This window comes from Melanotaenia boesemani, chromosome 19 (assembly GCF_017639745.1).
Source record: "Melanotaenia boesemani isolate fMelBoe1 chromosome 19, fMelBoe1.pri, whole genome shotgun sequence".
NCBI lineage: Eukaryota > Metazoa > Chordata > Actinopteri > Atheriniformes > Melanotaeniidae > Melanotaenia > Melanotaenia boesemani.
In genome coordinates this window covers 18636314-18664139 of record NC_055700.1, presented here as the reverse complement: position 1 = coordinate 18664139, position 27826 = coordinate 18636314, and the positions used below count along the sequence as shown (strand labels likewise).

General features: G+C 36.9%; 1 protein-coding gene across 2 annotated transcripts in view; it reads right to left on the bottom strand.

The window, feature by feature from the left end:
- Positions 1–24651, bottom strand: part of LOC121629880 (splicing factor SWAP) — a 43506-nt gene extending 18855 nt beyond the window's left edge. Inside the window, exons 1-13 of one of the 2 annotated variants that reach the window (XM_041969767.1) lie at positions 24275–24651; positions 22524–22687; positions 19159–19290; positions 15655–15731; positions 10006–10231; positions 9726–9829; positions 9151–9289; positions 6024–6273; positions 5647–5799; positions 5354–5447; positions 2245–2314; positions 1376–1479; positions 1147–1270 (exon numbers count right to left, since the gene is read on the bottom strand). In XM_041969767.1, coding sequence (XP_041825701.1) covers positions 1147–1270; positions 1376–1479; positions 2245–2314; positions 5354–5447; positions 5647–5799; positions 6024–6273; positions 9151–9289; positions 9726–9829; positions 10006–10231; positions 15655–15731; positions 19159–19290; positions 22524–22687; positions 24275–24474 — 1837 coding nt within the window. In that variant the 5' untranslated portion in view covers positions 24475–24651. Of the gene's footprint in view, positions 1–1146; positions 1271–1375; positions 1480–2244; positions 2315–5353; positions 5448–5646; positions 5800–6023; positions 6274–9150; positions 9290–9725; positions 9830–10005; positions 10232–15654; positions 15732–19158; positions 19291–22523; positions 22688–23134 lie in introns of both variants that reach the window. The other variant, XM_041969769.1, reaches the window with a different exon arrangement.
- Between the last annotated feature and the right edge of the window lie 3175 nt (positions 24652–27826).

Genomic DNA, 27826 nt, shown 5'->3' with positions numbered 1-27826 from the left:
TCTTTCCATTCCTCACTTCCTCCTATAATGTTCGCTTACATTTCTTTGCTAAATCAGCCATGGTGGACAACCAAAAACAGCCAGTGTATTGATGTTTAGTTTGTGGTGTGTAAAGCAAAACACAGCTTCCATGTGATGCTGCGGGCCGGAACACAAAGTTCCAAAGAGTTCTTGAGTTCCCGGATGCTGCAGGGCAACAGCAGCTCCAGGGATGAATGTGAATGTGCCCATTGACACGAGTCAAAAGCAGAAATTTAGGGTTGGAAATTTATTAAGTGTTGCTTTAAGTGGTAAATAACTCGGCAATTGCTCACACTATTATCAATTCCAACCACTTCATTCAGGCCTGTTATTGTTATTGTCATTTTGCGAGGTGACAGAATGAACGTGACATTTCCAGCTTTGGTGCTGAAAGCTTCTGCAACCTCTTAATGGCATGCTTATCCAGTTAATATTCCACCTCAAAAAACAGAAATGCCCCTTTAATCAGACCAGAGACAAATGTATAATCCTGATGCTAAGGGCAACCAATTGCTGGGTATGAACAGGAAAATATTCAATTGAGGAAAAAATCATTTCACACTTCTGCTACACTGTGATCATCAAAACAGGCTTCACAGGTTTCCAGTTTTCTCAGTTTAGAGAGTGACGGGACGCTGGGATGTTGATAGCTTAGAGAGGTGTTTAAATCAATTGGCAAGAAACAGATTTTATTCTTGGTCATTTTGCAGCACGTGAAACATAAAACAAATACTACACTCCTTTATTTGTTGAAAAATAAATAGAAAATTCCTCCATTACACGTGTGAATGATAAATGATGCTGTTGGTAGTTCTACACCACTTGTTTTACTACGCAGGCTACACCTGGTTGGAGGAATTATACAGTTGGATTTAAGGATTATACTCATCTCCCCACTAATCTGCTTATATTTCTCCACGTATTCTAACACTCTTAGCAAACAAAAGAATGAAAAAAGGTGTAACAACACCAAGTCGTATGTGCAGACTAAAAAAAAGAAAAAAAAATGTAAGTGCTGTGAAGAGTTGAACGTCTTGTCAACAGTAGTTTAAAAGAATCAGTGTCATGTATCACAAAAGCAAAGCATGACACGATTTAAACTTTTTAAATTTCTTTCTAACTCACCTTGTTTTGCTTCCAACTCCTCCAAACTCAGGGTGGGTCTCTTCTCTTCGGGCAAAGCGGCTGGTGGAGGCTCGATCATTTCAGCTCCACCAATCACAGCTTCCAGCCCCTCCCCCTCCAACAACTTAAAGCAAACATTTATACGTCATTGTTGAAGTCAAACATTTTTTCCCCTTTTCTCTCTCAAAAAATACAAAGGGTTACAGTATGCCAGACAAAAACACGAAACCTTGTCCTCATCTGAGTCGTCGTCCAGTCGAACTCTGTTCTTCTCCAAAGGCAGCATGTCGTTTTCCTTTGGCTTGATGGCAAAACAGATGGGGGCAAAAGACACTGTGATGGCACAAGAAAACACAACCAGACTGTGATTGTGAGACCAAAGAGCAATCAGAAACTTTACTCCGTAAAATTAGAACAGTGTTAAAGTTAAAAAACACAACAAAAAAAAAAAATAAATAAAAATAAAACACATAAAGGAGGATGGATGAGGGGTGGACAAAAATAATAGCATGGCAGAGAAGCAGCAAAAAGAGCAGAAGAGATCATGAAACGGGAAACAAACACACACTGTCAAGCAAACAGACAGCAGAAAAAGTGAGACAAGTTATTTCTATTTCATTATCAAACAGCATTTCTCAGGCAGATATGAAAGAAACCGTGTGCCCCATTCCCTGAGGCAATAACCTCAATATAGGACCTAGATCCTCCTTGTAGAGGGCTGGATAATTTACTTGTGTACTATTCTAACTTTTTATTAGTTTTTCCTGGCTTGCTCCATGATCTTCTGCATCCCAATAATCTGTGTATACATCCCATAATTTGCATATAGTGTTGTGTATGTTTATGGTTCCTGCCAGCATAGTGGTATGCAGTCTTATCTTTGCACTAAAATTTGTGGCCTAATATCATTACATGAAATTGCCAATATAACTACAATGATATGCATAAACATCAAAAAGCACCACATATGCACACATTTATGTAAATATATACTCATATGCAGTATATACAGGCTTTGCATCTAATTTTACAAAAGGACTGGACTAAAAAAGGACTAATGTAAACTGGTTTTGTTCTGTGTGTGTGTTGGTGTGCTACCTTTTGTCAGCTTGGACTCATTGGTTGACTTGTCCGTCTGAAGTTTATCACATTCACCTGCTGCATCACTCTAGATAACGTGAGAGAAAGAAGGAAAATTAGATCATTTGCTTAGTTTGTGATTAAATCAATAAGAAGGAAATCAGTCACATGTTGCTGAAGCTACACAACATCCATCTAAACTTACTGCATCTCTGTAATGAATCAACATGATGAATCTAACAAGGAAAACTTTGAGCAGAGACAGATGGTGCTGAAAATGAGATTTCACAGAAACTGGCATGCCTTCGTTTCTGCGTGATGCACTGTTATGTTGAGACGCACAGCGGTGGTTAAGTGAAACATTTGGTGCTAGAAAAGCTTTTAGACGACAGCAAGACGAGCTTGTTGTCTATCACCTTTCAATTTGCCAGAAACATCTTTTGGTGTTTGCAGGGGGGGGGGTTGATGCTTGGATGGATTTAAAACGTTGGAACTAGCCATCTATTTCTGTTGGTATACTGACATTAAAACATTAAATTTAATGATCGTAATTATTCATATGCAGGGTTCCATCAACATTTAGGTTAAAAGTAGCCATGCTGTGCTGTTACCACAGAAAATGAAGGCTCTGGCCAATATGTTTCATTCTGTAGTTTTATATTTTTAAAGTGAAGGCAGGGAACCATTAACAACAGCTCAAGACTCTTTAGGGTACAGCCAGCCTGATGAGATTATATATATTTTATACTCCAAGTTGGACTACTGAGACCAGTAATAAAAAGCTAAAAATGGAGATTAGTAACTTATGTGGATGAGAATTTTTTTAACACACAGCCCACTGCGTTTGACTGACAAGTCTCTCCTTTAAACATTTCAACATTAACACTTCATGATGCCACACACTTGGTCTCTGAACCCAAAATTCAATCAAGATATTGTCCATAATCATCAGTGCAAAGGATGCAATTTAACAAAAGATAATGAATCTTAATTAATTACAGCAGCGACATCAGCTTTTTTCTTTTTTTCTACAACCTTTTCCAAGCTGTACTCTTCACAATATGACCTCCTCTTTTGTGATCAGCAATCAACACAGTCTTTCTTCCAAAACCAGCTTTGGAATAAAATAGCTTATGTTAAATGATTAAGTTAAAAGTTCTTGCTGTTTTAAAAACGCTTTTTTTTTTTTTTGTTAAAATATGATGAGAACTCACAACTCTGGACATGCAGTACCAGGATTTACATTATAGTCAAAGTTTTTCAATATAAAATCCTGCTGTCATTAATGTAAAATACTAGTGGCATGTAATGAAAAAGTGACAGTGATGCTAGGAAGGAGAAATTTTAACCTCATGATACATTTCATTATGCTGAAGGAATGGTTCAAAGCCTAATATTGGGCTGCAGGTGAATGTTGCTTCCAATGGTCAAAGAGCTGGACCAGTAGCCCCCAGAGAATATAACCTCCGGAAAGATTTCTAAGAATCAAAGCTTACATAAATGGTGGAAGGAAAGACACTTTAAGCCATTCTGAGGAGATTTTAATTAAAAAAAAAAGGGTAGAAAACTGATTCTTATTAAATACCTATGACTATGGCCTTAAAACGTTAGCTCACATATAGATCAGAAGGTTTTAATCTTTTCTTTGCTGGTGGGAAATCAGATTGGTCAACTTATGCAACTTCATAAAAACCTGAAATAAAAAATGCTCAGTTTTGAAGAAGGATGCAAATAATGTTTGCTCAGCTTCAGATTCTGGGTATTCATAAACTCCTTATGATCTGTCCTAACTGAACTTTCAGATGAAGTCAAAAATAAAATCCTTTAACATGCACAGTCATTGTTTCACTTTCCAAAAACAAAGGAAGAAAAAAATCCACTGTCAAAAGAAGAATTGACACATTTGTCACATTAAGTCATGAATAATCTGACAGAATGGACGACATCTGCCGCGTCTGCTAGGAAAGCTGAGCCCTGACTCTCAGGCATTGTTGCCTTTCTGTCGCAATGTTCTTAGAAAATTTTACAAGTTAACACAAGGAAACACATGGAATGATCTCAGTGGTAGTCCTTCCACTCTTGAAAGTAGAAAGTAAGATAGCATGATGTGTTCTGCTCTGCATCCCTCTCTATCTACCTTTTGACAATACTCTTGACATAAAATCTCCCAGTTTGCAGAGTTGCTTTCTTTCTAAATTTTAACATTCTATCAGGAACAAAAAGCAGCTAATTTCAAGGTTGACTAGGTGCACCGCATGACTAGACAACCTTTCCCTTGATCTCAATGATACCAAACATTGATTGAAATTCACTATGAACTTTATGGAAGACTCACTAAACATCCTGACAAGAACACTGGAAATCAGCAGGTACATTTTATGCACACAATGCATGCAAGATGTCAACAAGTATAACCTGAAGCAAACAAGAGTGAACAAAAATTCTTGCAGCAAAAATAAAATGTCTTCACTGTGACTCACTATAAAAAAAGCGCTGTTTATAAAATAATTAGCGTAGCCTTAAGATTTAACATTTGATTTTTAATACTTCAGTTTATAAGTAATGTTTAGTTTAGTATTTTCTATTTGCTAGTTGGTTCTCTAACATCTGCTTTATGGTTTTGAGCATGCACAACATGATTTTGCTATTACTGAATATAATTTGCATGAAATTTATGGTCTTGGCCTGTAATGGAAAAAGTTAACTTTTTTTTTTTTTTCTTTTGAGTGTTCCAGATGTAATGACACTGACCATTTTGAAAAGTTGTGTTTAGAAAAGGACCTTTTCCATGCACAACAGCAATACTGCTCATGTATAACAGCTGTATAGAGTGACTGAAGACTGTAGACGATAATTTCAATCAACTAAGAGTTTGTAGCAGCTGTGATGCAAATCAGACTGTGACAGTACTGTCATTACACACTAATACGATTCATTATCTAGGAACCATGGCTATCAGATGTACAATTAATGGCCATATGGGAAATATATCACCAGCTCCACTAAAAGCATGATATTGTCAAAAATACAGGTTTTGATATGAGATGCCAAAAAACTGAGACATGAATGTTATGGTAGAGAAACCTGAAAGGCATCACAGTGACACCCACACACAAATTGTACATACCTCTGGCAAGCCTTTTACTTCTTTTTGCATAAAGTAATTCTTCTTAAATTCGTAATAGGTGTTGTACTGATGCCAAGACTGCAGAAATTCAAACCTACAGAGGACAGAGAGAAGCATATACACACACACACACACACACACTGTATAAGATGTGAGGTTAGCGCTCATAAAGAGCTGAGCAGGAAGATGATGAAGAGGCTCAGCACTATCTTAAAAGCACAGTTACTGATAACAGCCCCTAAAACTAAAACCTGATTAGAATGATAGATTTATAGTTTGGTAAAAACACCTACCGGGGATCATTCTTGGCACGGACACTGGCCTCAAACTTCACACCGTTCCTTGCGACGTACTCAGCCAGCTTGTCTATGACTGGCTGGATGTCAGGCGGTGGGGGGATGATGGCTGGTGCTGCTGGTGTGGAAACTGGAGCTTCAGCTTTTGAACTGTTTAAGGGAGAATTTTAAGATGACGTTAAAGATATGTCATTGGTTTATAAAAAAAAAAAAAAAAAAAAACAACAAACAAAGAAAAAGGCCAAGCAAAATGAACACAACTAACAGAAGTTTTTATGTGGATCCATTATACATTCAATACACACATTCACACACTGAATTGTTAATATCAGAAGTAAAGCTATTGTAGGGATGCCCATTTTCCCGATTCTTACCTGCTCTCTGGCACATTTACGGGAGCAGCAGAGGCGGAAACCTGGGGCGGGACTGTAGCTGGTGATGCCACTGTGACAGTTTCAGCCGGGGTGGATGTAGTCGCAATGTGGGGCAAAGCCTCAGAAGTAGCAGAGGTCGTCATGACAGTTGAAGTCATAGTGTTATAGTATGAGGTGGCATCTACACCTGGGGGAGGCGGGGCTAAGCAAAACGATCCATCAGGAAGCATGTAGTACCCGTAGTAAACAGCTGTAAACAAATAAGAAAACTGTTACAAAAAATGCCTGGAAATCCTTACATTTCTCCTGATATACACAAATAATTCTGCTACTTCCAGATGGATGCATAGATGACTAGACGGCTGTGAATGAATGGACGGATGAATCAAATCAAATTTTATTTATAAAGCACTTTTCATACTACCTTGTGCACCTTGTGCTACCTTTTAAAGGTAGTACAAGGTGCACGGCACAAAACTTATATACAACTTATATATATATATATATATATATAAGTTGATCCTGTTTCTGTATGTGAGCTTAACTGAACAATACATACAGTGCAATTCATTTCCATAACCAATCATAAAAATAGCTTTAAAGGGATCACACTGTTTTGTTTTGTTGAGACTGCCATGATCACTCATTTAACTCTGTGCCTTAGGCTCAGAGTGCGGGGTGCCTCTTGTCCAGTGTTGCATAGCTAATTTTTAAAGAGATAAAAGCAGTGATATAATTGTATGGGTTTATGAGAAATCATGGTGCATTTTTAACAGTAATACAATGATTTACTAGTTCCTTTCATTATGCAGTCTTTGCATTTTAACCTTCGCAAAGTACATCAAAAGGTCAGCGAAAAGACATCCGCCGCTAGAAAGCTGTTAAATCAGCTTTGTTTATTGAGGAGCCTATAAATAACACAAACGCCACATTTGTGCTCAGTCACTGTGCTGAAATTACATTTTCAAGGAAAAGAAAATAGGAAACCTAGACAAGAGCATTGCCCTTTATAACCATAATATATGCTCAAGGGATGCTCTGGGGTAGCAAGTTCAACCCAAACCCATGCTTGTCCTTTTTTATGGAAAAAAAAAGAAAGACAACAAATGCTTGTGGCTTTTTCCCATGTATGCTGGAGTGCAATCTAAAGTTAAAGTGCTGCTACAAGACCTTGTGTCTAAAATTTTCTGTTTTTAAGAAAGCTTTAAAACTGCTGCATTTAAATCTGTCATTAAGCAGTGACACAGCAACACAGCTGGTGGGTCAGACGTCAGAAATGTGAAAAGTTGATAGCTGCAAAGCTGGGAGGTCTTCCACTGCCAGAGGTTGTTTTGGGTCAAGGTCTAGTGCACCTTGTTTTGTTTAACATATTTTTTGTACCAATTAATCTAATCAACAAGACAGGAATAAATAAAATTGACATGTGATCCATGTCAAAAACTAAGGTTATCCTGCTCATCAGCGGGATCTACTGTAAAGATCCCATTTGGTCGCATATGAGACAAAAGATTAAGCGACTGTGCAGGAAGAATGACACTTAAAAGCCACTTAAAGGCAGAGAAGGGCTGGGTCTTCACCTATGATCTGCAGTTGTACACCATACTGTATGTCGGTTTTAAAGTGGAACTGGCACACATTAGGTATCCAGTTCAACAACGTGGATGGAATAGCAGAGTTTGACAATGAAACTAGAATTAACTGTAAAACCTGGATTATCGGCAAAAACACTGACGTAGTAAAAATAGATAAATCTAAGAGAATCTGAGAGTGATGCTGTAAAAATTTGGGTGCATTTTATTTTTTGCTGGTGCACCCAAAATTTAAAAGTGAGGCGCACCAGTGCAGCCAGAGCAAGAAGTTAGTCTGAAGTCCTGCTTCTGTCTATTAGATCAATGGAAGTCACACTAAACTGAAGGGGGTTGTTATTGCAAAAGAAGTCAGTATTAAGCAGCAATGTCACCCACTACTACTCCCGAAGCAGGGATCAGCCCTGAGAACTCCCTCCACAGTTACATAAAAGGTGCATAAATTTTAGTATGGGGGGAAACACACTCGTGGTTCAGCAGGGGCCAAGATTCTCTTGAATATTTCTGCAAGTGTTTCAGACAAAGATGAGCACATAAAATGGTACAATTACTTCAGCAAGTGACATGCATATAGAGCTGAGCTGGAAAGTCAGGAATGAACGACTGCACGTACAATGCTGCACCCGGGATGAACTGAAAAACTGCATTTCAAATCAGTATAAAAATGTCATCTTCAAAGTTCATCTTAATATTCTCGAGTACAGAATATATGGAACTAGTTTTTCCCCCCAAATACCACATAAAAATGCAATTTCAAACTCAGTATTTATGAACATAAAATCAATTGTTGATCGCCCACTTTTTACTCTATTTTGATGTTGAATGTCCCACAGAAACTGATTGAGAGACAAGCATTGTATGTTACACTAAATATGTTTGAGCCTTGTGTATTCTGGTGTGTCCATTTCATTTAATGTGTGCATTTTTCAGCTGCATCTGGCATGCTTAAAAGCTCTGATGTTTGAGTTTGAGCGTGTCCACAAATGAATGTCACCACATGTGATTTTGATTTAGAAGCACCTCATTGCATTTGAGATCCACAAAACCAAGAAGGATTATTAATACACAGAACTGATAAGAGCATATTTTAAAAGAACATATTTTGTTTTAATCCCCTTGACCAGCATTGCAGCATATGTAGCTCATTTTTTTTTCAAACTTTTCTTGGTTTCTGTCAGGTCTGATTGAACTTGCAGAAACAAGGCCACAAATCTATTTAAGTCTGATCTGACCCAGAGCCCAGCTCCTATGTGGCGAGTTGATTCAGGTCAGGTACTGTGGTTGTCAGGAGGTCTGCTCTGCTCTTGAATATCACTGAACTCAATTTTATTTTGCTGTTAAGGCATTGTGGATCCCCTTAAATTAATTATGAACTATGGTCGGCTTCAGTGAGAGAACACTAAAGGTAGAAAATAATTCAAGGTTAGAAAGTCAAGTGTCTGTTTTCTGCTGTCAATAGTCCTCTCTGAGAAACAGACATCTGTTCAGTGAGAAAGATGGGCTCTGTGTTCTCTCTGGAAAAGTACAAACTATATACTTACGGTCAGCAGAGTACTGAGTAGTTGGAGTGGGTGCAGGTTCCTCTTGAGTGACCACCGCTGCTGTGGTGCCATTTCTTTCCTGTTGGGCTTTTCGCACAAGTGCTGCAAGCGGATGATCTGGGTCCATAACCTTTAAAGGCTGCAAAAGAACAAGGCCAGGTTACTAAAAATATGCTAGTTTTTGTAAAGGAATGCTTAAGCAACTGAGATCACACCACATGTGAATTATATAAGATGGAACCATTTCGCCATAACAATATTAAGTCATGTGAAAAAGACAGAACACCGTCTTTCTACTCTAAGCTTTTAGGTGTCAGGACAAAAAACTCATTTGGTTTTTCTTTAAAGTAAGTAAATAAAACCTCAGAAAAACAAAACAACAACAAAAAACCTGTGAGCTCCTCTATAAAATAACTTTAAGCAGTTGGTGTGTTTTAATGTAATTTTTAAACTATTTATCATCCCATTATTCTGCAGCGAAAAGATAATTCTTATGTGGATGTTCCACATGTTCAATACAGCTACCAATCTTCCCAGTAGGGTTTACTGGATGGCCTGTGTTCTGTTTATAATACCTTTGTCAGCTCCTCCAGACGAGAACTCTTTTTTGGGGCAAAAAGGCTTGGGTGGAGGTAGTTGCCATCTCCATTATCGTCATCTGAATCATCAGTATTAGATTCTGAAACAAGAGAGCACAAAGGAGTCCACTAAAAATTTCTCAGTGTTAATATTAGTGTATGATACTATGGTTGTTTTTTAATAATCTGGGTATGCTGTATTAATATTCATTAAATTGTTACAGGACATGGTGCTCCAGATAAGCCACAGACTCTGTGACTGCTTTGTAAAACTCACCCTGTGACTGTTCTTGTTTGCCAGAAGACACAAGGTTGTATCGACCTTCCTTCATCGCTCGCAGGATGTGCTTGTAATAAGGGTTCAGGTAATGGTCAAAGCGAAGAAAGTCAAACTGGGAGTTACCAGCCTGCTTTGCTTTCAGCACTATCTCAAACTGAGCCCCTTGCTGGCATACAAAGTTGGCTGTCCTCTCGATGATGTTGTGAGTCTTGATGGTTGCAGGCTACAGAAACAAAAAGCGGTGAATATTCAACACAACTGTTTTCAAAATCCTTTTGAAAAATACTTTTAAAGCTCAATATTAGCAAACATTAAGATGCAATGCATGGTAGTCACTGTTCACTCACACCAAGGACACATTAGCCATTTGGTGTTTAAATCTGTTTCAAGCCAAGAACTTCTATCATCTCTGTGATGGAATTATATCTGAAAACATGTATGGGTTAGTTATCAATGGAACAAGAAATGCTCCATTATTCATTCGTTATTATGCGCCTTTCAATGATTAATAAGAAGAACACAGAAGTACAACAATCTCCAAAAGAACATATGCATCTCATCAAGATGAAAGTCGTAATAAACATTTGTCATGATGCTGGCTAAAAGGATGCAAATGTCCAGCACAGACAGGCTATTACTGTGGCTCAAGCTGCCAAGGACTTCCAAACAAACAAGCACTCTTCTCATTTCTGTCTGTACTGAGCTATTAATGGAGAAGGTGTGTCAAACCGATTTTGTTTACAAATGTCATAAAGCACTGCTTCCTTATGCGTCTAACTGCCATGCAGTACGGCTCAAAGATTACCCAGGAAACATCCCAACATCCTGAAGGTATCATTTACAGCTTACACATGTGCCATCTTATTTATGCACAGGCATGGGCTCATTACTTCTAATTTAAAGTGGGAATTTGTTGCATACCACCACTTTTAAAGACAATGGGATTTTAAAGACATTGCTCTTGGTTTAATAAATATTAAACAAACAAAAAAAACAAACGGTATGTTAAAATCCACAAAAAAAACCAAAAAAAACCAACAAAAAAACAAAACATGTTCATGTCCATGGACCTTTAAGGAAGGAAAAAAATCCCTACTTTTTCACAAAGTTTTCGGTCTTTTTCTGCTATATTTATTGAGAATGAAAATCCAATTAGCCTTAAAAATGAATAATGACAAATGAAGATGTCTGCAGTACACCCTCAGGATAGGTATAAAAACCAGTGCAGGTATAGTCATATTAATAGGTCAGTATCGGCTATAATAAAGGTCGTTTTTCATGTTATATAAATAATTCAAGCATAGAAGCTTGATGATTATGACATGGAGATGATGGTGATTAATAAATAAGCCTGTGAAAAATCAGGTGAATTCCAGAAAAACACTGCAATTTAAAATTAGACTCCTTGAAGAAAAAGAAAAAAAAAAAAACCCAGCCCAGACTTTGGTTCTCCACACCTTATCCACGCAGGGTAGTGTGATCAACACTCTGTAATTTGAGTTGTGCCATCATGGCCGCACATCCAGACATAAAGGAAATTCTACTGTGAAGTGTACCAAAGATCACTGGTGAGATTACAAACAAGCGTATGACTAGACGTAAAATTAACAGTCTCTGTGGTGCAAAGAGAAGCTGCCTGTTCTCAAACATAAAAAATATCCACCCAACTCTTCATCAGTGGAACCGCATTTCTTGAGGAAATGTTAGAGGATTAAACCTGCACAGAAATATGACAAAGTGGTACAATGACAAGGCTGCCTCTGATTTGTTAATGTACCACTTTCTATGCTGCCCAAAGTATAGGAAAAGATGAAGCACGTGCATCGACAGCCTGTTCACACTGCTGCCGTCTGTCAAGAACACATTTTTTTCTTATTATTTTGAGAGTGTGATGAGATTATTTAATTCCTTAGTTTAACAAGAGGGAGTTACAACACCATTGTGTTGGTTGTAATGTTATTTTTTTGTATACTTTGAGCTGGTGTTCTTCTGTCTGTTATCTGTGAGTTGTTGTAAGTATGGATGTGTGTGTATTTTAATTAATGATAATGTTGTAATTCAGTTGGTTTTGGCGAGACCCCAGGAAGAGTCAGCAGCTAACGGAGATCTAATAAAACAAACAGAAATATCTTAGTGCTTATATCCCTTAGTGCTGTAGGACTTCTGATTTCATCTTACTGATGCCACAAAAGACATTATATAGATTTTTTTTAATCATTTAATCAATCATATATAACCTTTTAGTAAAGCACATTAAGAGATTATATGCAAGTTCTGTAATACAATTTTATGTGTATACAAATTGGTGAAATTAGGTTACAGCTGAATATTTCAGAATGTCAAACATTAGAAGATTATGCATTTTGATGCATTTTAGTTAATAGATCAAATAAAAAACAGCCCAAATAAGAACTGCACATAAGTGAAATTTATTAAGTAGACAGGTATTCCTTAAAAAGAAGCACATGAATTATCTTTGAAACTGAGACTAATGTACTTGTGTATCATCTACTGCAGCTACGTTGTTTTACATACACACATACACACACATACAAGGGCTTCTTGGCTGTTAGAAATGCACACAGCCCATGACAGCATTAAACGTTGTCTTTCTGCTCATGCATAAGAAAGTGGCAGCTGTAAGGAGTCATAATGGTTCTAATTGCAGATACATGATAAAGCAAAGCAACAGCAGTTTAAATAATTAAGTTTGGTTGCAGTAGCATTTTTGTTTGGATGGGTGGTCAACATAAAATATAATCCATTATATATCATCTGCAGTATAAACGCATGTACAACGTTTATGTGCTGTGATGCTGCTGACGTGGGCCGCCCTGAGGATGTTTTACTAAGGGGGAGAAACAGATGTTTAATTTCATCTAGCAACAAAAAACTCTAAAGTTGTGTCAGGATCTGTCTGAGTTTATTGCTTTTGTAGTAAAAGTCGTATGTTATACCTTATCCAGGGAATTCCAAATAAGCCTAAATGCTCAGTAAACTCAGTCAACTGATTAGTTAGTTAACTAACTTTTCTTTTTACTTTTTTTGCAGTTAACATTCCCTTGGTATGTTGTTGAATTGAGAAGCAAGTGGTCAGTAAGAAGATGGTTGACAAAGGGTGTGTCACAGTACTTGCTTTGTGTTCGTTTGTTTTTCCCCCAAAACCAAGCAGTATGTTATTTTATGTGCTGTAATCAATAAAATAAAATTAAATAAAATAAAATACAAAATGCTTTTAAAAAAAGAAGACTCATTCATAAGGGCTATCTATTACTATATAATTGGAGCTCCATCTGATATATTTTTGTAGTCTTTGTCTCTCTACTGGTGTTGTCTCACGTTCAGAAGCGCTGACAAGAGGCCCGTCCTCGTGCAGCAGCAGCCCAGCTCTAATCCCTGGTACACACATTTTTAGGCTGTTTTTGTCCCGATTTTGCCTTTTCCTGACCTCGGACGGCAAACGCCTGATCATCGTGAGATTTCCCTGTCCAATTATCATTTGGTCTGTGGTGTGTTACGAGTCGATTTGTCCCAATAATACGCTCGGAAAAGGGTCGTAGCCAACAATTGGGAACATTGAACATTATTTAATATTTCAGAGCCGATTTCTGAGGAATACCGACGACTCAAGCATTGTGACTGCGCGGATGGTGACGTGACACAGAATGTAGCCAATCAGAGAGCGAGCCGCTGGGGAACAAGGAAGTAAATAAAGTCTGTGTTTACATCATCTCCAGTCTGTTATTTTTTCACTTCTGCCATTTTCTGTTAACAATAGTCCCAAGACCACCATCACTCCCTCGTCCTATATATCCCCGTCCATGCTGTGTGTTGTGTTTTCCGATTGTTGCTATGTTTCTTATTCTTTGTTGTTTGCCGGTTGTTGCTATGGTTCTTCTTCTACGTTTCGACGTTTGTCCGGCTTGGAGGACTAGAATGTAGATGAGTTGCAGGACAGCATCATTATGTGTGTGTCGTTCTGTGATTACATTTTCGGAGCACACCACACACAGTACAATCAAAACTGATTTTTTTTATCTTCACGTGTGAGGTCTCGACCAGATAAAAAAATCTCATAAGATTAAAAAAATGGTTGTGTGTGCACCAGGCCTAAGCTAAGAGTTCTGTTCTGCTCCATAACCAGTCTGAAAATGAACTGCACAAAGCTGCTACTCTTGCCTACAGACAAAAAAATTTAAAAATATCATTTTTAAAAATGTTTTTAATTAATCTAGTTATAAAAAAGTAAATTATCCTAACAAGTTCGCTCTATTGTTTACTTAATCTTGTCTCAAGTGTTGTGAAGCAAAAAAACACTTACGTAAAAAAGTACACTAACTAATGTAACCACAGTGAGCAGTCTGCAACAAATTCACAGAGCTTTATTTATTTTACACTTTTAATGTCTTTTCTTACATTGTTTAATATATTTGTGTTGTTATTTGGATTGTGTTGTTATTTTTGTGGTGTTCTGCTTTTGATAAAAAAAAAAAATTAAATTCCCCCTCTATATTATCAACAATAGTATCAAGTATCAAGCACCATCCTTGGCATCGGTATCGAGTTTATATTGTAGTGTCATGATAACCCTTCTCTCTACTACAACTTTAAAGGTCCCATATTCTACATTTTTTTTAATAATTTCATATGAGTGTGAGAGGTTCAAAAACATTGTTTTCAAAGTGTATTATCCCAAAATCAGCTTTGGTCCTTAATTTCAGTCATTCCAAAAATGGCTCCAATGAGCTCTACTGAGAATGGGCTGTTTCTGTGTCTGACCCTTTAAATAGGGGGTGTTCAGAGTTGGTCCTCAAGGGCCGCTATCCTACAGATTTTCACGTGTTTCCTGCTTCAACACACCTGACTCAAATGAAATAGATCCAACAGCCTATTAAGTTTTGCACAATGACTTATCAATTTGAGTCAGATGGTTTTGGAGCAGGGACACATCAAAAACCTGCAGAATTGTGGCCCTTGAGGACTGGAGCTGGACACCTCTGCTTTAAATGTTCATGAATAGTGCCTGTCCACGCCCCTCTCTGGGAGAGAGGACCAAGCTTTCGCTGGCGCTAGCTTGGTAATTTTAGAGGACGGGTTCAGCTAGCTGGGGTGCGGATTAATGACAGTATCCACTACCTGGGGTAGTGGTTATTTCCCTTAATGAGGTCACAAAGGGAAAGATTTCAGACTCACCCGTTTGAGCACACATTCGCTAAAAAGTGGAGCAAGCAAGTGAGAGAGGAGACAGAATTATCTCAGTTCTGGGCCTCATACGCCCATATGAGGACACATATGTCTGTTAGAAAAACCTTTAGAAAGTGAATTTTGCATAATATGGGACCTTTAAAGGAAGGTTGAGCTGAAAAACACTCAAGACAAAAACGCTTCTACTTCGAGAGCCCCCAGTTTCTATTGTCAGCCTTTATGTGTTAGCATCCATTTCCACTGAATGTTAACAGCCCTAAGAACTAAAACAAAGTCCTTACATTTTACATTACTATTTCATATCTGCAGTAGTGAAATTTACCTAACACAGAGGAACACACAATATAGTGATTTTTGTGTGCTGTTACATTCATAAATACTGCATACAGGACTACAATAGGATGTCACCATCCACAAGGCAGCAGTAATTCCAGCACTCACCAGTTCCACATCTGGAGGGATATCAAGTCCTACGGGAGCAACGAATGGCTCTTCACTATCCTCCGGCTCTGCTTCCTCTATGCATTTGAAGACACAATGGAAAAAACAATTAGATTGTGTTAATCATTTGAAGCTAAATGTAAGATACCCTACTGGATACCCACACTGTAGCTTAGTGGAATTAAACTCAGCACTGCTTTTTAAAATATATAAAAAATAAATAAATAAATACCCTCCACCACTCTCTCCACTCCACAAATATATCACAGAGAAAAACCATTCAAGTCTGTACTTTCATGGTGATAACAACCTAAAGGTCAGGTAGAGAAGTGACTAAATTTTTAATGTAGTATTGCAAAGAGTAAAAAAAACTATTTTATTTGTCTCTGAGAAGTACAGTGCACCACGAGTTTGATCTGGAATTAGCTTTGGTTAACACCTAAAGCCATTAAGTGTGTTCACGCCACAACACAACTGAATTTAATGGTCCTACTATAATAACCTTTCAAAGCGTAGCACAACATTGGAAAATTAAATATTCAGCCTTGTCATCATCATGATTTCATTTATATTATTACAGCTGATTAACTTCTGCTGTACACATGAAATAACAAATGTGGTTTCACTTTTTATTGAATTCTGTCTTCAAAGCTACAGCAAACATAAATTCAACAGCTCAGTTTACATTAAAATGCCTGTCTGCAAATGGCTGAATGAGTCAGTGAAGACCAAGTAGGCAGATTTAAATAAATTCAGCTAACAGACACTGCAGGACAATAAAGTTCATTGTTTTGACAGAAAAATTAAACCAAGAGCTGTATTGTGAAACAGTATTGACAAAGGCCACCAATAAGAAATACCTGTCATGTTTTGACAGAAAGCATATAAATTATCCTGCAATTAACCTTCTGGCTTATTTGACTTTCACTCAGGGGCAAATAACAGCAGTCATGATCATACTCGTGCTTTTATTGTGCATCTTTCTGAGTTCTAAAACTCTCTTTGAGGGTATTCAGTTTCCTTGTTCTGGCGATATTTTTGTTTTATTAAATCTGCATTTGTGATAAAGTCAAAAGTACATTCTTACATGATGACAACAATGTGAACCAAAGCAATTTATTAAGCTACTAAATGCAAGAGTCGTCAGGATATTTAGGAGGCATTTTAATACCTTGAACTCAGCACCAAAAAAAAAAATCCCCTGAGAGAATAAGAAGCATCTTATTCTGCTAACTTGTCAGGCTACTGAAAATGCCTCCAGCATTCTCACCTTCAAATATTTTAAACTGCAAAAAATGTATGTGCATGTACTTTTATATCAAACTTTTTGAGGATAAATTTTAATTTAAAGCCTCGAGAGAGAGGACATTTGGGGAAAATTCTGTTTGATGGCAAAAACTTCATTTAGCATTCAAGTGAAAATAGGTTAGGAATAATATTAGAGAAAAGTTTGGAATGAGCACTGACATGAGATGCTAAGGAATGGATGAAGAGCACTGTCAATGAAGTCTGAAGTCTGAAATGTTTGGAGAACTAAACTCACAAAAGGGGTAAGAGGACTCATTAACTCAGGTAATATTGTTAAGTTGAAGCAGCACACGAGCTTAGTTTTCTTTTTTTGGTAAATTAAAATTCTAATATTGCCAATGCACCGCATATAGCAGCATTCACAATCAAAATTTTGAACTGAAATCAGTGTTTGCCGCTACTATCGTAAACATAGTCTGGTGTTTTATTTTTAGCTGTTTATACATGGACTCCTCACAAAAACGTGTATAAAACCTGTCTGCAGCTCTGTTTGAACACAAACTGAGAGGTGTTTCCCACACCATTTTATTGCCCTACCCTCCCAACGAGACACCGACCCTGTTTACAAGGTCAAGTTCATTTATTTTGATCTTGCTTTATATAAAGTGCAAAGTTACCTTTTCTCTAGAACAGGCTCATACTGTCTTCTAGAGCCCGACCGATTTGGGTTTTTTAAAGCCGATGCCAATATTTGGCAGAAAAAAATTCCAATTACTGTTAAAAATAAAAATAAAAAACTCACAATTTCTCTACTCCTTTATTTTCTTTATTTGATCCAAAATAAAAACCAGACACTTTTCTAAGATGCCAAAACATGTCATCTTTAGCAAAGTTGCATTTTAAACATATAATGGTCACCAAGAGTCTGGCATTTATGTCATAAGTTGCTCCCATTTTAAGTTAAATTTTGGTCCTTATTTTGGTCTGAGTAGTAACAATCTCGCTTTATGACTGTGTGTTTAGCTTTGCACCTGCTGCAAGTCACGGCCTTTTCAGAAAGCGAGGTCTAAAAGCATGGAAACTAATTTCTTTAGTTAATGTTTTTCTAATTTGGTGCATTAATACAGGATATTAAGCTTTAAATTAGTCTTTCATTTCAAAACAAAAACTACAGGATTGTAAGTAGTGAACAGAAGTTTCATTTATCCAGTTTACTCCACATCAGAAAGAGGTGGGCTGGTCTAAAATACTAAACTCCCAGCCTAAAACCTGGTTCCACTCCAGCTCAGTATGCACACATCAACAATGTTGAGGGTGACCTTTGCACAGGATCAGTGAACAAAGGACATAATGTACACTTTAAGATGACCCAGGACAATTTTAACTATGAATATCCACCAGCCTCAGATGCTCGCCAGCAAAAAAAAAAAAAAAAAAATTAAACTACCAGCAAAGTTTATTTTTTTTCCCCCATTTAAAACACAAAAATGGCCCATGTGTGTTTTTACTTTGTCTTAGTCAGAGAAAATATTGATTGTTATAGAGAGTTTTTAAACCATAAACTGGTTATGTTGACTTTTCCTATTTGCACTAAAAGCCAGCAGGTAATGTTACTGTCATTTTGAGAAACTGTAAAATGTACTGGCACTCTGGTAATATTACAACCAATATAAGTAAAACAATAGAGGGGAATGTACGGCCCACTGGTCAAAGCTTTCCAATTTGCCTCAAGGTTAAATGTAGTTGAATAGCCCTGCTGTAGTGGATAGGTTACCTGTTATAGCTACAGAGTTCATGAATACATGATTCAGCTGATGACACAAGTTTGCAGTGAAAATAAGATAAGCGCTGCGATCTGTGTAGCTTAACTGTCTCCCTGCACTGTAGTCCTCTACAGGAATTCAGAATTTCAAACATGTATTGAAAAAGACAATTAAGTGACACAAAGATGCAATTCTGTGGTCCCTATATACATAAGAGCACACAGCTCCAAATCTCAGATTTTAATGTAGAACATTTATATGCAAATTATAGTGCGATTAATCAGAAGCCCAAAGTAAAGCTTTGCAACCTAAAGCAGCACAAGAGCCACAATGGAGGAAAACCGCTGGACTGTGTGGTCTTTACAAAGCTCCATTCACCAGCTCCTGTGCTCTGCAGTGTTAGATCCACTAATAAATGCTGGGTGAGTTGATATTCCTGGATCTGCTCCGTCCTTCCAATCAAAACCATATATGTGTAACTAACAGTTCTCACCAGTCTCCTTGTTAGCCTCCTCTTCCTCTGTGGGCTGTGAGGGGTCATAGTAGTCAGCGCTGTACTTGAAGGCCACTGCATTGTAAGTACCTTCATCAGCCAGAGCCTCACTCAGACGCTTGTACTCTTCCTCTGGGAAAGATAAGAACACACAGAAACAGAGAGAAAATTATTACAATGCCCATCTTTTTCAGTAAGACTGAGCATACTTTTCTGCATTAATGTAACCATGGGCAACTTAAGTTATTCAAAGTATAAATGCATTAATTAAAATTAGCAGCTTCACAAGATGCTTCTAAACACTTTTTGACATTATCAGGGCCTTTTGGAAGTTTGTGTGCACTTTTTTTCTTTTTAAATATATCATACAGAAACAAAAAATTTCAATAAATTGCCAAAAGCCACAGGAGAACGCTCACTGGAAAGATACATCTCAGGTGAGAACAGGAAGGTAAACATAAACACCCTGTCAGCCTGAATATCTGGCAACATACTATCTTAGTAGCCTAGATCAGATCGTGAGTCAGTTCATGTAGCTGCATGCTGTTGGATCAGATTGCTTTCACAGCACAAATAAATCTCTCCTGGATTTGTTTATCATTGGTTTGAGACCAACGTGTTGGATCTCTGTTACATCTGATGTATAGAATCTCACTGAAGTGAAATGACCATCAGAAACTTTATCAATAATGAGGATAAATATATACTATAAACCCAAAATCTGCTTCTTTCACCAAGATAATACCAAATTTCGTATTTTTTCATTCACTATTGGACTATCTGTAAACTATTTAGAAGCTTAATACCTCTGAAATTAGCAGCCAATGCTAAGATCGTGGAAGTCGCTGTGTTTAGCACTGAATGTTTTGAAAACAACAGGAAGTGACATCACTATGCACGTATTTACACCAAAATGAATCCAATAATGGCAATTGTAGACAACGATCTTTCAAATATCGTTTTTTCAGAAGTGTAGATCAGATTATTACAATTATCCGATTTCTCCCAGATATCTGATTTTCATGGTCATGTAAACGGACACAGTGTTTTATCTAGAAAGTAATTATGAGAATGGTTTTCGGATTTAAGACAAATTGGTGTTACATAAATATCTGTAAATGAATTCATATTGAATCTGATTTAATCCAAATCTAATCAAATCAGGCTGTTGTGAATTGAATCAAACAGAATAAAGAAATCAGTGGTGATACCCAGCTCTATATTCTACAACATAAAATGCTAACTATACTTTGGATTATTACATCCTTATTTAGACTGTGCAAGAACACTGAATGAACAAAGAGAATTAACTTCTATTGACTAAATTTACATTTTCTTTTATCATCATGACAAAATCCCTTTTCAATTTAAAGAATGTAAAAATCCTTCAATCTCTCACTTCCATTAGAGAACAGATGAGTAACAGACTGAATAAATGAGGTCGGGCTTCCAAATTCAAGGGTATAAGATCCTGGGGATGAACCTTCTGCAGTGTGTGCGTGTAACATAAACCATTAGCTGACTCATTCTGTCCTTTCAGTGTGGGCATAGGAAACCATATTTCACTTAAAATAGTAGTGTATTAATTCAAATGCAGTCATCAAGTCTGCCTTTCAGAAGGTTGTTTTGTCGTCCAAACTGTTTTATTATAAAGTAAAATGACTGACATCCAATCCAAGATATCCTTGAATCAAAAGTGATTTAAATGGCAGCTCTTAAGCTGAGTGAAACAGTCCATTTTAAAGACAGGGAACTGAAAATGCTTTTAAGGGGGACATTGAAGGAAATGGACGATAATGTAATCTGTGGGTGATTGCATTTTTTTATTTTTTTTTAATTTATAGTCAAAAATTATCCACAATAAATGATCCACACTATAATTATCCACACTATAATTTAGTGAAGCGTGCACAAGGTGGTAGAAAAGAAAAGCTCATCTTGACCTGCACATACTTAAATGAAAAAGGAAATTTGAGTATGTACAAAAACATAAGTGGCAAAGGTAATTAGCTTTTTCCTGCTACCATAGACAGTGATGCTTTAACGATTTCCTCAGATACTGTAATTGTGTTTGAAACTGATGGTCGGTCAGTAATAAAGTTTATTTTCATATAACATTATATATTAATTTTTTACGTCACAGCATACAAGTTGGTCAATGTTTAATTAATCACAGGTATTAATAATAATTATAATACATTTTATTTATAACACAATTTATATTTTAGAAAAAATCTCAAACAACCAATACATGAAAGAGGCTATGGACAGTCAACACCAATTCAATAAGCTGAGTCGTCTGGAGACAAACACGTTGACGGGGTCCAACGATGCACACAATGCATTACCTACTGAAAACACAAGTGAGACAGATGCTCATCAAAGCTCCAGATGTTCCTGACAGCTGATTGTCAGTTTGGTACATAATGGCATTAGGAGAAGATGAATTTGTGTCGCGTGTGTGAAATCAACACCGCTAACCATCAGTCTGCAGTCTTTTCTCTAAACAGTATAATATCAGTACATCTTCCTGAGAACTTTGGTTGACACAGTATTAAAAGATGCGTTATTTAAATGGTCCTACATTTTACAGACAGCAATCGTGTACTGAATGAATGAAAAAAATACACACTGAAATGCAATGCAGCCAAGTAGTTTTGCAGTCAAAGTTAAGCAAGAAGATTTTGTGTAGAATCTGCTGTTAATTTAATCATGACCCCAAAAGTCTGTGTTGAACTGAATCATGTTAAATCAAGATTTTTAACCCAAATAACATAAGAGGACTGAAACCTTCCAAAATTAACTCTTTAGTTTCTTTTTCTTTTTACCTTTATTACAAACAGATGCTTGTAATTTATTATTTTTATTATTATTATTATTATTATTATTATTATATATTGTTGAAAAGCAGCATTAATGTTTTGTTTTATTTTTTATCTTACTACTATGGGAGACTGCAGTTATCCAGTTCACCAAACAATTCTGAAACAGATTTGGCCCATGATTTGGGGCCACTAACCACATGCTTAGCTGTGTAGCTCAACCCATGAATACATGATCCTTATAAGTTATACCTCGAAACTGGGCTTTCTAAAGATGTACTATACAATGCAGCTGGCATTTTTAAAAGAGAAAAAATTGACCAAAATAATGATTACAAACTGATGAGTTTATATCTCACAAGTTCATATTTCTCAAAAAAGATGAACATTTTTTGCAAGTTAGCCGATTACCTTCATAAGTGCTGATAGAGGATACTATCACCCTATAGTACGACTAGGTTTTGACTAGCACTTTATGTATTAAATCTTAAACTTTGAATATTGAAAATTGCTGCTGGATCTCAAAAAGAGCCTCTTGCTCACCTTGTCTAGCTTCCTCTTCCAGCAGGTCAGTGTGCAGAGCCAGGTACCTCTCCTCATCACACAGGGCCTCAATCCTGGCTTCTTCCTCCGAAAGCTGGTAGGATGTATTCCATGACCCGCTGTCATACTCTGACAGGTCATGTAAGTGACCACGCCCATCGTATCTGTTGGATGAAAAACATGATTAGAGAGAAGGAAGAATACCTTTTTAAACAAACTCATTTATCAACTTACCAAGTTAATGGGACCTAAAGAACCCACAATTCACAAGATCAAAACTGGTCTACCTTCTGCCATTAGAGAGCATAACTGCAAAGAACTAGAAGTCTAAAATGTTCTCAAAATACACACTAATTATCAACCTAAGACCTTGGGCTTAAGCTTAATATACCTAGAAAATTTCTGACAATATTTTCTTCCTGGACATGTCTTACAAGCCAACAACGCTACATTCAAAATAAAAGAAAAAGAAAAAAAAAAGAAGGAAAAGAAAGGCGAACAAAGCAACTCGCCTCTTACCTTACAGGGTTAAATTCCCCCCTGTAACTCTCATCATTACTTCTAAATCTGCAAAGAAAGTTACATTCACACAAACCCGAGCACATAAATACCTATCCGTAAGAACCCAAATGGACGACATTTTCCAGGGTTCGTCCCTCTACGTCATCTCTCTGTTGCAGTTTCTTCATGGAGACAAAGTAATGGGGTGCTGTGGTTGGCATTCGGGGTTTGGAAGGACCCCTAAGCCTAACTTGCTGGGGAAAGACGGGGTTATGTGATAAAGACACACACAAATTGTGTACAAATTAAACATGAGTTGGGCCAATGCAGACCAAAGTGATTCAATTAGGTAAATGCATATGCATTAATTTCTAGAAACATGAGATTATCACCTGCAGAAACATGTTGAAGAGAGACTGTCAGCTCTTTAACATGTTTTTTATGCACATAAGGGTTTCTCATTAATACTGGGATATTTTGAATCACCTTGACTACAGGGACTTTAGTCAGGGATAGAATTTGCTCTGGCCTCATGAATATCAGCAAAACATTAAAAGATTATTTGTCACTGAGCAACTTGATCACTTAAGTTTTGAGGTCAAACTTAGTTTGAGAGGGACACGCTACATTATTCAGCTGTGAAAATGAGTCTCCAGAGAAAATTCTCCCAAACATGCTAAAATGCAACGCCTACTTCTAAACTAACCAGAGTGGTTGGATGTTCTGAAATGTTTTTCTGTTTTGCTAATGCCAATTCAGAGTGTACATTTTATTCTAAGGCCTTACCAAAAAGCTGACAAGCCCTACCTTCGCTGATGCTAAAATACTGACCTTGTTCCAAACAGTTATAGAATAGTGATGTATTAATGTGTAATATTGTCCATCTCCCTTCCTGTTTTATCAATATCTTTTGCATTAAACTAGCAAGAATTTAACCTACAAGTCAATTTTACTCACTGGCAGCAGTGTGTGCCAAGTGTTTATCCATAGGCCTGCTGTGGCTAACATTAGCCAAAACTGAAAGGCATTTGCAAGTTAGCATGTTATTCTCAAAACTCCAGATATTTGTTGGCACTCTTGAGACATCCAGAGACAAGTAAGCAAGCAAGAAATAAAACATTTCGTCGTCAGTTACATGTTTTCCCGAGCTTCTGCTATACAAACTCCGAGCAGTCCCTTGAATTTTGAAAAAGGCTAACGATAGGACAGATGGTTAGCATAACGTTTTGGTCTGAGTTTGTTCAACCGACCTATCAATCATGATGCTCTTGTCCCCCATCCATGGGATAAGATGTTTTCCATGATCGTGGTAAAGAGCCCTTTCGTCGTCTCGGAAGAGTTTGCAGGCATAGCCAAAAACCAAGAGGTCGGCGTATTTATCACTGTCGCTGACATCCTTCTTCACAGGTTTGTTGTTGTGGTCTTTCTTTGCCGCTCCGCGACGAAACATCTCCCAAGTTATCCAAAAAGCAGATTATCTTAGAAAATGACAGTAGTGATGACGATGTGATGGCTTTTAGACTACCAGAAAACTGTAAGGTGATCCCACCGTTTCAACAATCCGCAACTTCTTTGCCTAAACAAAAATCGACATGCTGAGAGTCGCCATGTTGGAAGTCAAGTAAACTGAGCTACATTTCCCACTAGCACTTGTGGCTATTTGGCGTAATTAAACCCTATTATAATTTGGACAGTTAAAACGTATAATTGTGCAATAAATTGCATTAAGTAATAATTTTGTAATCAATTATCATGTAATATTTTATCTTAAGCTATAATGTATAAAATTTGAATTATTCGAATCGTTTTCATGTTTGTCGAAAGTGCTGCGGAGAATCTTTTAGGGTAAATAATGCTTTCAACAGTTGAACCGAGTCAAAGAAATGACCCTATTAGTAACCAACATTAGCTAACGAGTCTTTTTTTTTTTTTTTAAGACTTTTAAGAAAAAAGGATCAAGTGTATATATGTTTTAAAATGCTAAGATAATCCCAGTTAAAATAATGTGTTAAAAAATAATAGATTGATAAATATTTTATAATTGAGTAAAAAGCTGTGAAAGCAGGTGTGAATAACTGTTGTATATGAGGACAATTTAAGATATTACACATTAGTATTCTAGATCCTTCTTTTTCCTCTGACCATGGCCGCCTTCTCTATGGGGACCTAAGCAGAATTTTATTTGGGTTTTGAGGACAGCCACCTCCACACCACTAATGCTTTACTATGACTAGTGCTGATAATTTCATAAACTATAAATACACCATTTCATTGTGTATTATTTGTAGTCAGCTTACCTTATACTGGTGTCACTGACTATTGTTTTTAAACATCCTGAGTTAACATAGTCACAAAAATGGTCTAGTATTAATTTGCACTTTTGGATAGACAGAAAACATCAGTGGACAAGACACTAGAGTAAACAGCTTAACCAGTTTAATCACAAAGAGGGTGCAAAAGTGTGTAAAACATAAAATAGCTTAAAAATTGCAGACGGCTGGTACTTGACTTTTTATGCTGGTGAACCTCCAACTGGGAAATTTTCATAGTTGATTTGCAACCACGATGAAAATCGATTAAAATCAAGTTTTGCTACTTACTACCATTTGTATTTTAATTTATCTTTTATTTTCAAGTGCAATTGAAATAGCCCCATTTTCACCTGTGGGTCTGGGTCAGTACGGGATGGTTTGTTGTGGTTTGGTTTGGTAAACTCTGATCTCCGTTGCATTTCCACAGGGCAACTATACATTTATCCAGTAAGCGACATATCAGCTGGAAAGCAAAAGATGCATCAGCTACATAATAGCATGACGTCTCGCCTTTCTTGAATTATAATGAAAAAGAACACAACCAAGAAACAAAGGAGAATGGTGGACATCTTCTTGGCAGTGTTGTGCAAGTTTATGCTTCTCATTAACTAGTTCATAATTCAGTTAATTTAGTTTAAAATGAATAGTTCACATTTATAGTCCATTATTTCAGTTTTTAACTGATTCAAAGTTCAGTTTATGGTGGGTAACATAGTGTGCAGTCAGTGTAGCACTAGTGAAAATGTAGGCAGTGACTGATACAGGACCTCACATAATCCAAACGAGTTCATGTTCAAGTTCTTTATTTACAAATGTATCGCGCTCACTTCAGCATTCACATGAAAATGCAAAACACTGTTTCTTGGCATGTGGGTTTAAACAACAAAAAGTCCACTGTATAGTTATATGTGGTGATGTTGCAGCATTGTTCTTGCTGTAACATTGCACAGGAAGTGATGACCAATCAACAGATTGTAACACATTTGGCTCCAGTCTTTTGGGTTGGATTGGTAATACTGGGACCCCAATGGAAGGGTCCCAAAAATGTGGGATAGTTCGGGTCAGATATTCTGGTTCCCTTCCCAGTTTTTGCCTGTGGACAGGCAAAAAAATGCAAACTGACCCATATCGTACTGAGCCAGATCCATTGGAAATGGGGATTTAGTTCATTTATGTCTTGGGCTTGCTGTGGCTTTGACTCCAGTTTATTTCTAATGAAACCAGTGTGATCTGCATATGTTCTGCAACATTAATCAGACAACTGTTGCTACTAATTATTTTACAGAATATTAGGAGTTTAAAAAAAAAAAAGAACTTTTTTTTTTTTGTTTTTAAAATGGTCACAATCCTGTTCTTTTGCCACTGGGAGTTGGAATGTTTGGTGTAAACCCTATGGTTATTTTATTTGAAGCACTTTAAAATTACTACACATCAAGTTGTAAACTGTATGTTTCATTGAAAAAAAAAGTCAACTTCATTCATGAAAAACTAACCCAATATATTTTTCTCATAACAAGTTATGGTGGTATTAATTACATATATTTCTTATTAATGTACTAGTTGTTATTTTAAACTTATTCCCATTTTCAGATGACTTATGTACATTTTCTCCAGTCAGGATTAGAGTATGAGTCTTCAGCTCTACCTTCTTTTGTTAATATGGTCACCCCTGGCCTGGAGTTTCAAGTGGCAGCTCGATAAACCGATGAACAATATAATGGTGTCTAAGTCAACTTTTTATTTACTGTCTATGCAACAATTCTTCTTTCTGCAAAGTATATTCTGTTTGCTGTTGGTTCTCATGAAACATTCTTCCAAATCCCCAGTAGAGGCAACTATTTTTGGAGAAAGGCAGTGGTCAAAATTGGACCCAACGTAATTTGACACCTACCAGGCATAGTTCACTTTCTTTGAAGTGGAGTTCCATGAGGCCCTTACCCATAATGACTGTATGACCTACAAGTGCTGCAACATGTGGAGTACAGGTAAAGAAACAAAGTAATGTACTGCTGGGATCAGCACTGATGGGATCAGCGGCTACACAAAAAAACTGAAAAAAGAACAAAAAAGAGAGTAAAAAGGTCACCCAAGAAAAATCAATACACTTTTAAGTGCTGGCTATATTTAATATTATTTTTGCTAAGCTTACACAGCTCTTGCTGACCATGTAATTGAATCCCTTTGTTGCTTTCTATAAAGTCATTAACATGCCTTGTAGAACTGACCATCCTCTGCTGCCCTGACTGGGTAGTTTTTGTCAATCATATATATATATATATATATGTGTGTGTGTGTGTGTGTGTGTGTGTGTGTGTGTGTGTGTGTGTGTGTGTGTGTAATATGAATGTATTTTTATATTATCTACTGTCTGTGTGGACTTTCTCATCTACCTCTCCAAACTTTGGACATACTGACTGATTAGAGATAATAAATCAAAGATTAAAAGATTAAAAAATACTAAACTATTGGGCTCAGAAAGACTTTTCCAGA